Source organism: Coregonus lavaretus (assembly GCF_964263955.1).
Source record: "Coregonus lavaretus genome assembly, chromosome: 7".
In the NCBI taxonomy this organism is placed as follows: Eukaryota; Metazoa; Chordata; class Actinopteri; order Salmoniformes; family Salmonidae; genus Coregonus; species Coregonus lavaretus.
In genome coordinates this window covers 52,909,073-52,919,023 of record NC_139994.1, presented here as the reverse complement: position 1 = coordinate 52,919,023, position 9,951 = coordinate 52,909,073, and the positions used below count along the sequence as shown (strand labels likewise).

Here is a 9,951-nt window from a genome sequence, read left to right as displayed (position 1 = left end):
GTCAATGAATTCTATGCACGCTTCGACAATAACAACACTGTGACATGCGTGAGGGCCCCGACCTACCCAGAGGACTGGGTGATCTCGCTCTCCGAGGCCGATGTGAGTAAGGTCTTTAATCAGGTCAACACTCGCAAGGCCTCAGGGCCAGATGGTATTCCAGGGCGCGTTCTCAGAGCATGCGCAGAACAGCTGGCATGCATATTCACGGTCATTTTCAACCTCTCCTTGGCCCAGTCTGTAATCCCCAAGTCTTAAACTGACCACCATCATTCCTGTTCCAAAGAACTCTACGGCTTCATGCCACAATGACTACCGCCCTGTAGCACTCACATCTGTAATCATGAAGTGCTTTGAAAGGCTGGTTATGGCGAACATCAACTCCATCGTCCCAGACACCCTAGACTCACTCCAATTTGCATACTGCCCCAACAGATCATTAGATGACGCAATCTCAATTGCACTCCACACTGTCCTCACCCACCTAGATAATCACTAAGGACTTAAAACGGTGCACATGCGCACACAGTCGGTTGAAAAGGTTTGGCATGGGCCCTCAAATCCTCAAAATGTTTTATAGCTGCACCATTGAGAGCATCTTGACTGGCTGTATCACTGCTTGTTATGGCAACAGCACAGCACTGCTACAGAGGGTGGTGCGGACAGCCCAGTACATCACTGGGGCCGAGCTCCCTAACATCCAGGACCTCTATATAAAGCTGTGTGAAAGGAAGGCCCGGAAAATCGTTAAAGCCACCCAAGCCATAGTAGACTGTTCTCTCTGCTTCTGCACGGCAAGCGGTACCGGTGCATCAAGTCTGACACTAACAGGCTCCTGAACAGCTTCTATCCCGAAGCCATTAGACTACTAAATAGCTAACAGAATGGCTACACAGACTATCTGAGCTGACCTTTGTATTTTGTTTTTGCACTGTCTCTATGCACACTCACAGGACTCTACACTCCTGTGTGGCGCAGTGGTCTAAGGCACTGCATCTCAGTGCTTGAGGCGTCACTACAGACCCCCTGGTTCGATTCCAGGCTGTATCACAACCGGCCGTGATTGGGAGTCCCATATGGCAGCGCACAATTGGCCCAGTGTCGTCCGGGTTTGGCCAGTGTAGGCCGTCATTGGAAATAAGAATTTGTTCTTAATTGACTTGCCTAGTTAAATAAAGGTAAAATTAAAAATTAAAAATAAAAGAAACACTCACGCACAGTGACACTCCAACACACACACACACTTAATTTGATCACACACACATAACATGGACACACATTTATACTGACTCTACACGCACACACAATCACATACAATCATCATGTCTGTTTATCATATATCTTGATGCTCCTCCGTACACTCCACTGGCATCCAGTCGAAGCTCGCATTCACTACAATACCATAGTGCTTGCCTATGGAGCAGCAAGGGGAACTGCCCCTCCCTACCTTCAGGCTATGCTCAAACCCTACATCCCAACCTGAACACTTGGTTCTGCCACCTCTGGTCTCCCTACGACGGGAGGTCAGCTCCCGGTCAGCCCAGTCAAAGCTCTTCTCTGTCCTGGCTCCCCAATGGTGGAACCAACTTCCCCCTGATGCTAGGACAGCAGAGTCCCTGCCCATCTTCCGAAAACTTCTGAAACCCTCCCCTCAATACGGTGCAGTCGTCCTGTCCCCTTTGCAGAAAAGCATCCCCAAAGAATGATGTTTCCACCTCCATGCTTCACGGTTGGGATGGTGTTATTGGGGTTGTACTCATCCTTCTTCTTCCTCCAAACACGGCGAGTGGAGTTTAGACCAAAAAGCTCTATTTCTGTCTCATCAGACCACATGACCTTCTCCCATTCCTCCTTTGGATCATCCAGATGGTCATTGGCAAACTTCAGACGGGCCTGGACATGCGCTGGCTTGAGCAGGGGGACCTTGCCTGCGCTACTAATGGTTTTCTATGAGACTGTGGTCCCAGCTCTCTTCAGGTCATTGACCAGGTCCTGCCGTGTAGTTCTGGGCTGATCCCTCACCTTCCTCATGATCATTGATGCCCCACGAGGTGAGATCTTGCATGGAGCCCCAGACCGAGGGTGATTGACCGTCATCTTGAACTTCTTCCATTTTCTAATAATTGCGCCAACAGTTGTTGCCTTCTCACCAAGCTGCTTGCCTATTGTCCTGTAGCCCATCCCAGCCTTGTGCAGGTCTACCATTTTATCCCTGATGTCCTTACACAGCTCTCTGGTCTTGGCCATTGTGGAGAGGTTGGAGTCTGTTTGATTGAGTGTGTGGACAGGTGTCTTTTATACAGGTAACGAGTTCAAACAGGTGCAGTTAATACAGGTAATGAGTGGAGAACAGGAGGGCTTCTTAAAGAAAAACTAACAGTTCTGTGAGAGCCGGAATTCTTACTGGTTGGTAGGTGATCAAATACTTATGTCATGCAATAAAATGCAAATTAATTACTTAAAAATCATACAATGTGATTTTCTGGATTTCTTCCATCTCTCACAGTTGAAGTGCACCTATGATACAAATTACAGACCTCTACATGCTTTGTAAGTAGGAAAACCTGCAAAATCAGCAGTGTATCAAATACTTGTTCTCCCCACTGTATGTGGTTGTCTCACCTAGCTATCTTAAGATGGATGCACTAACTGTAAGTCACTCTGGATAAGAGCGTCTTCTAAATGACTAAAATGTCAATCTTTCAGGGATTTTCTTTATTGCTGGTTAAACAAAATCTCTTTCTCTAAAAATAATACAATTTCCCTATTTTGTTTTAGCATACAATATATGTATTATTTATATTATAACTTATTTTTTATCAAGGGTGCCAATAATTATGGGCAAGACTGTATATTAATATGTATATATGAATAGTGTGTAAATATTAATGTATAATTGTAACACATACACACACACACAATATTTGTGAAATGGGCAAAGGGTGATCTGTTCGTGACCTATTTTTGGCAATCTAACTTCCTGCATCTGTATCGGGACCTTATTTGGCTGCATATATGCATGATTAGAGACATGTTTTTCTGTAGAGGATGTTAGCATATGCAATTGTCATGAATACAGCCGAGGCTGCCCCTCCTCCTTGCTCGGGCAGGCTTCGGCGTTCGTCGTCACCGGAGTACTAGCTGCCACCGATCGATGTTTCTGTGTTACACTAGTCTTGTCTTTATGTATCACACCTGTTACCCATTATGCTTATTTGTGTCCCTATAATTACCTCTGTTTTCCCTCCTGAGTTTGTGCGTAATTGTCCGTTGTTATACGTCGTTTGGTGAGCTGTTGTTCTGCGCTTCCCTGCGTGGAGGTTTGGTATGGTTTACTTTTGTTTAGTAATCCATTCATTTTCTCAGTTCTGTGTCCTGTGCCTGATTCCGTTTCACCACTTCACCCAGACGTTGACAGCAATAGGTTTCCTAGGGTCTTACAGACACAGATAGAAGGCAAGACATTATGTGAGTTCCATTAGACCAGCACCAGTAACTCAACTATTCATCAGGTCTCCTTTTGAACCGATACCAAAATCATAAGCAAATGTATTCCCCTCTTGATTGACATCCACAGTAATTTGACTCACAACAGTATGTCTTATGCTGTCATTCTGAATAACCTGTACATTGACAAAGACAATGTAAATACAAATACTGTACTGTCAGGACAGTGAGAAGTGTCAGGGTTAGAGGAGGTGGCTACTACCTCCATTCCGTGTCCCCGGTTACTAGTTACCACCACATCACCTGGAGATTAATTAATGTCAGAGCAACCAGGAGACACCCCTGGGTCCAGTAGGAGAGATGAGATGTCAAGGGATGGGTAAAGCAAGGGAGGAGAGGAGATACAGGGTGAAGAAAAGAAAGGGAGGACATTGATAAGTAGATTTGATGTTTACTGTACGTGGTGGACAGAAAAGGAGGAAGATATTTTTTATGGCTTAGTGAGAACCATGTGACGGGTGAGAACTTTGGTACTGTGCAGGGATCCGAGGGGTGTGTGACTGTGTGTATGAGGAGGTAAGTCTTTCTAATCTTCCCCCCACTAGCTACATGGTGATGAAGTGTCAGTGAGTTTCACTCCTATGGTGTTTTGATATCAACTGACGTACATAGATAAAGTAGCAATATTTTAATACACAGGCTATCATAACAGTTATATGACATCATGCAGTAGGCCTTTGCATTTTTTGTTGGGCTATCAGACTATAACAAAATGTTATTGAGTTAATCGCAGGATTTGCTGTGATTAATCGCGGTTAATCACAAATTCTGAACATGCTCAAATTAAGCTGTAGTTTAAGATTTTTCATACAAAAAACATTACAAGAATATTGTTGTCTTGATTTTGTCTAAAGTAACGGTTAGCTAAATTAGGTCAATTGAGAAAGCACACTTTCTTTAACCTCAATGTCATCTTGTTTTTACATTGTATTGTTATTTTTAGTTGCATAGATAAGTGGTTCCCAACCTTTTTGGGGTACTGTACCCCTAAAACACTTTGACCTGCCTGAAGTACCCCCTCATGCGCGTGCGACCGGCGTGATTCCTATATTAGGTGTAAATTTGACAAAATGTGGGTTTACGCACCCAGGGAAGTTTGGCAGACTTGTTTTCAATGTCAGGGAAGCAGGAGTTGAACTCACTGTTGAGTTTGGATAAATGTGAGCTTACTATCTGCACCATAGGAGCACTGTAAAAAGTTAGGTGTCAAGCTGCTGAAAACAACTTATTTCCCCATCTTCACATTTCCTCTCTTCTTCATGAATCCACACACTTTGTCATACATGTTTAGAATGAAAAATCCTAAAGTGTATGCACTCACTAACTGTAAGTCGCTCTGGATAAGAGCGTCTGCTAAATGACTCAAATATAAATGTAAACTTATTTCCCCATCTTCACATTTCCTCTCTTCTTCATGAATCCACACACTTTGTCATACATGTTTAGAATGTGTGTCTGCTAAATGACTCAAATATAAATGTAAACTTATTTCCCCATCTTCACATTTCCTCTCTTCTTCATGAATCCACACACTTTGTCATACATGTTTAGAATGTGTGTCTTTACCAGGGGTGCAACTTTCACTGGGGACGGGGGGACATTCTGAAATTGCATTTTTATAATTGGAATGTGATACAAAACGAGGCAACGGTGTGCTTTAGGACCATGTGAATGCCTCCGAGCGGTCGGGTAGGCTGTTTGGAGTGTTTATTCGGACTGGATTTAAAAAACAGGGTTGTGGGTTTGTTTCCCACGGGGGGCCAGTATGAAAATGTATGCACTCACTAACTGTAAGTCGCTCTGGATAAGAGCGTCTGCTAAATGACTCAAATATAAATGTAAATATATTATGCCCCCCCCCCCCCCCCCCCCCCCCCACACTTCTAAAACCAAAGTTGCGCCCATGGTCTTTACCTTGCAGAGTTAGATTCAGGTTGTTCAGTTTGCTGAACACATCAGCAAGATAGGCACGGCGGGCTCCCCAGTCTGTGTCGTCGAACACAGCCACAAGGTGGTGTGAGTGCTCAGACAGAAAATCATTACTTCGGCACACAGCTCAAAAAGACTCCGTAGCGTTTTCCCTCTGTATAGCCAACGGACGTCGGTGTGACGCAGGAGCTGCTGGTGCTCAGAGGCCTGGACGTGATAAAGTTAATCACTTTCACTGCGTCATTCAAAACATCATGTAACTCAGGACTCATTGTCTTGCTGGCCAATTCCTCTCTGTGAATGATACAGTGGGATTGACCTTCTTTATGTGGGCAATTAATCATTTCACTCTCCCTGGCATTGATGCAGCATGATCCGTGCACACATGATTTTATTATTATTTATATCACAGGATTTCCAATCCAGATTGTGCTCTGTGAAAAAGCTGTCAATAACGTGAAACACATCCTCACCTATAGTTCTCCCCATTAACTTCTTGCAGAACAGAATGTGCTCATTAATTTCCGAAATGTCTCTGTATCGCACAAACGCAATCAACTGGCCTTCCCTACTGACGTCAGTCGATTCGTCCAACTGCAGAGAAAATGGACCAGAATTATTATTAAAATGTTTCACCAATTGATCAACAATATCAACGACCATGTCCTCTATCCTACGGCACACCGTGTTATTTGACAATGGTACAGTCTTCAGTGCATCAGCTACTGTCTTATCATTCGTAGTTTCTGTAAGAATAACAGCAGCATGCACTCCAGCGCGCAGAGCAAAGGGTCACGTGCACTTGGCGCGAGCAGAGGATCAAACGCTGAGCCAACCCGCAGGCGTGCAGAGGCCAGTAAAGTAAAAAAGTAGGCCTATAAATATAAAATAACTACAGATTTCACACCAGTGACCTCAGTAAATGTTTTCCTGTCTAATAACATTTTATTAAATTGAATTCATATTTAGTGGTAATATTACCCCCCCCAAAAAAAAATCATCACATTTTTGAATATATATAATGTATTTGGGATGTTTTCAATGCATTGTTAACGCATTCAGACAATGCGATTACCGGTAATAATGATCTTAAAAAATGTATGTACTAAAATTACAAAAGGTTACCTTGAGTTAACGGATTAACTCTGACAGCCCTAATCTTTTGCCATTCTGTATCATTTCTGTAGGCCTCCTGTAGCTCAGTTGGTAGAGCATGGCACTTGCAACGCCAGGGTTGTGGCGTTGCAAGTGGGGGGCCAGTATGAAAAATGTATGCACTCACTAACTGTAAGTCGCTCTGGATAAGAGTGTCTGCTAAATGACTAAAAAAATGTTTAAAAAAATTCTGACTGTACATGTCTAGGAGTTGGAGCAAGTCATTAGAATTGTTGTCAACCAAATTACACAGGGTAAATGTTGACCAAATTTGTATGGAATATCTATTGAGGTTATTGAACAAAATCAAAGCTATTACTTTGATCTTATTACATGTATAGCTAGATCAATTCCAGTTGGAAACATGTTTCTTACAATCTCTGCTCCTGTGGCCCAATACAAAATAGACCCCTATTGCTAAGCAACTGCCCTCTTGAGTGAGGCTTGCCTTGCTCTGTCCCATGTGAGTGAAGGGTTGAGACTAGAATAGCACTGTTTATGAAAGTACACTGTGATCTTTATGAGGTAAACACCTAGACGCCTGAGGAAATATCATATGAGTGCAGTACAGTGGGTATACCCCTTTGCCATAATGTATGCTACACTTGAATTTCATATTGTGGTTTATTGGCCCTATTATGCAGCTGTGGAACAATGCTCTGAGATGAGATTATTGGCTGTTTACTTGAACCAAATCTGTATTTCACTAGTCAACTATCAGTGGAATGTTTAACAAACTCAGTAGGCCTGAGGCTATTCTTCTGCATTGTATGAACTTTGCGTTGGTGTTGTTAGCGCAACAGCATTCTACTTAGCCCGCAGCAAGAAATACCTGAAACACAACCGAACACAACAACAGAAAGACAGAGAGAGAGACAGGCCGAGAGAGACAGAGAGAGTAAGAGAGAGAGAGTGAGTATAGGGCCCAGTAATCACTTCCATCCACAGCTCCTGTCCTCCTTTGTTTCTCTACTTTCACTTCTCCACCTTTACTTAATCTGAGTGTGTATCCTGCAGTCAGGCACTCTATTTCCTCAGCTCCCCACTGCTAGGGGCTAGGGGGCCGGCTTTACATCGCTGCTTCATTTGGTAATTAACTGAATCCAATAATTTAAGGGCTTACAAATCTCATCATGAACCAAGAGGAAACAGCAGAAAACCCCAAGGACCATGTTTAAGATTTATAGTTTTAACCCCATATTGGCCAATTTTATTTTCTCTCTGTTATACACATACTGAAACAGAATGAAATGGCCTATACTACAGGAACATGTATACTGTACATATAAGAATATAATCAATATTTGATCATATCATATCTCCCTCCAGGTTCTGCAGACATAGAAGAGAACATCTGACCGTCCCAACAGCAGTCTAACCCTGAACCCCCACGCCCCCTTCCACTACCATTCCCACCTCCATCTCTCCCTCTCACTCACCATGGCTGAGCCCCCGGAACCAGTGCCCTTCCAGGGGCACCCAGTCTCAGCAGCCGCAGCAGCCCCCAGCCTGGGGGAGTCCGCAGACGTGGAGTGTCCCATCTGCTACCAGGAGTACAACCAGAGCAGCAAGTGTCCTCGTATGCTGGAGTGCCTCCACGTCTTTTGCACCGAGTGCCTCCAGAGGATCCAGCTGTCCCCGTATCCAACTGACCCCTCGGACCCCCAGAGCCCTCCCAGTCCCGTAATCTCCTGCCCCCTCTGCCGCCACCCCACCACACTGGAGACAGGTGACCCCCTCACCCTGCCCTGCAACTCCCGCATCCTGGCCCAGCTGCCGCCCATGGCCTTCCGCATGCCCATATCGGTGGCCGCCCAACTGGCCACCATCACCCAGAGGGTTGTCCTCTCCCTGGAGGCCAGCAGGGATTCCCGCTTCATCATCCTGCCCACAGTGAGCCTCCGTGTGGAGCAGATGCACCCCAGCGATAGTCCCCACAGCGGAGGTGGAGGCGTGGTTGATGAGGTGGAGGTGCTGCAGCACCACAGGAGGACCCTGGTATGTGTGCAGCTGCTGGCCTTGGTCTTCTGGGTGTTGTTTGTTGTGACCTGCGTAGTGGCGTTAGTGTTCGGGCCAAGCTTCTTCTGCAACTGAGGGGAGGATAAGGAGTAATACTTTTACAGTGAGGGGAAAAAAGTATTTGATCCCCTGCTGATTTTGTAAGTTTGCCCACTGACAAAGACATGATCAGTCTATAATTTTAATGGTAGGTTTATTTGAACAGTGAGAGACAAAATAACAACAGAAAATTCCATAAAAACCCATTTTAAAATGTTATAAATTGATTTGCATTTTAATGAGGGAAATAAGTATTTGACCCCTCTGCAAAACATGACTTAGTACTTGGTGGCAAAACCCTTGTTGGCAATGACAGAGGTCAGACGTTTCTTGTAGTTGGCCACCAGGTTTGCACACATCTCCAGGAGTGATTTTGTGCCACTCCTCTTTGCAGATCTTCTCCAAATCATTAAGGTTTCGAGTCTGACGTTTGGCAACTCGAACCTTCAGCTCCCTCCACAGATTTTCTATGGGATTAAGGTCTGGAGACTGGCTAGGCCACTCCAGGACCTTAATGTGCTTCTTCTTGAGCCACTCCTTTGTTGCCTTGGCCGTGTGTTTTGGGTCATTGTCATGCTGGAATACCCATCCACGACCCATTTTCAATGCCCTGGCTGAGGGAAGGAGGTTGTCATCCAAGATTTGACGGTACATGGCCCCGTCAATCGTCCCTTTGATGCGGTGAAGTTGTCCTGTCCCCTTAGCAGAAAAACACCCCCAAAGCATAATGTTTCCACCTCCATGTTTGACGGTGGGGATGGTGTTCTTGGGGTCATAGGCAGCATTCCTCCTCCTCCAAACACGGCGAGTTGAGTTGATGCCAAAGAGCTAGATTTTGGTCTCATCTGACCACAACACTTTCACCCAGTTCTCCTCTGAATCATTCAGATGTTCATTGGCAAACTTCAGACGGGCCTGTATATGTGCTTTCTTGAGCAGGGGGACCTTGCGGGCGCTGCAGGATTTCAGTCCTTCACGGCGTAGTGTGTTACCAATTGTTTTCTTGGTGACTATGGTCCCAGCTGCCTTGAGATCATTGACAAGATCCTCCCGTGTAGTTCTGGGCTGATTCCTCACAGTTCTCATGATCATTGCAACTCCACCTATATGAAAATACTTTTCCCCCTCACTGTACATGCATCCTTCCTTCCTTCTTTCCTTGATTCCTTCCTAAAGTAAGGAGGCGTGTATTGTTATATATTTCAACATGGCCTCAATCCAGAATGTAGGCCTACCTTAAACGTTGACTTGAAACTGTAAATGACAAATATGCTTACAAGATAAAAGTTTATGTATACAGCC

General features: G+C 44.7%; 1 protein-coding gene across 1 annotated transcript; it reads left to right on the top strand.

Moving 5' to 3' along the window:
• Window positions 1–8,031: 8,031 nt before the first annotated feature.
• On the top strand, window positions 8,032–8,685 carry LOC311132344 (uncharacterized protein; the record flags this gene model as incomplete). Its single annotated transcript, XM_084165589.1, has 1 exon — window positions 8,032–8,685. One exon carries the CDS (start codon window positions 8,032–8,034, stop codon window positions 8,683–8,685), a length of 654 nt encoding a protein of 217 aa, XP_084021715.1.
• Window positions 8,686–9,951: the final 1,266 nt, after the last annotated feature.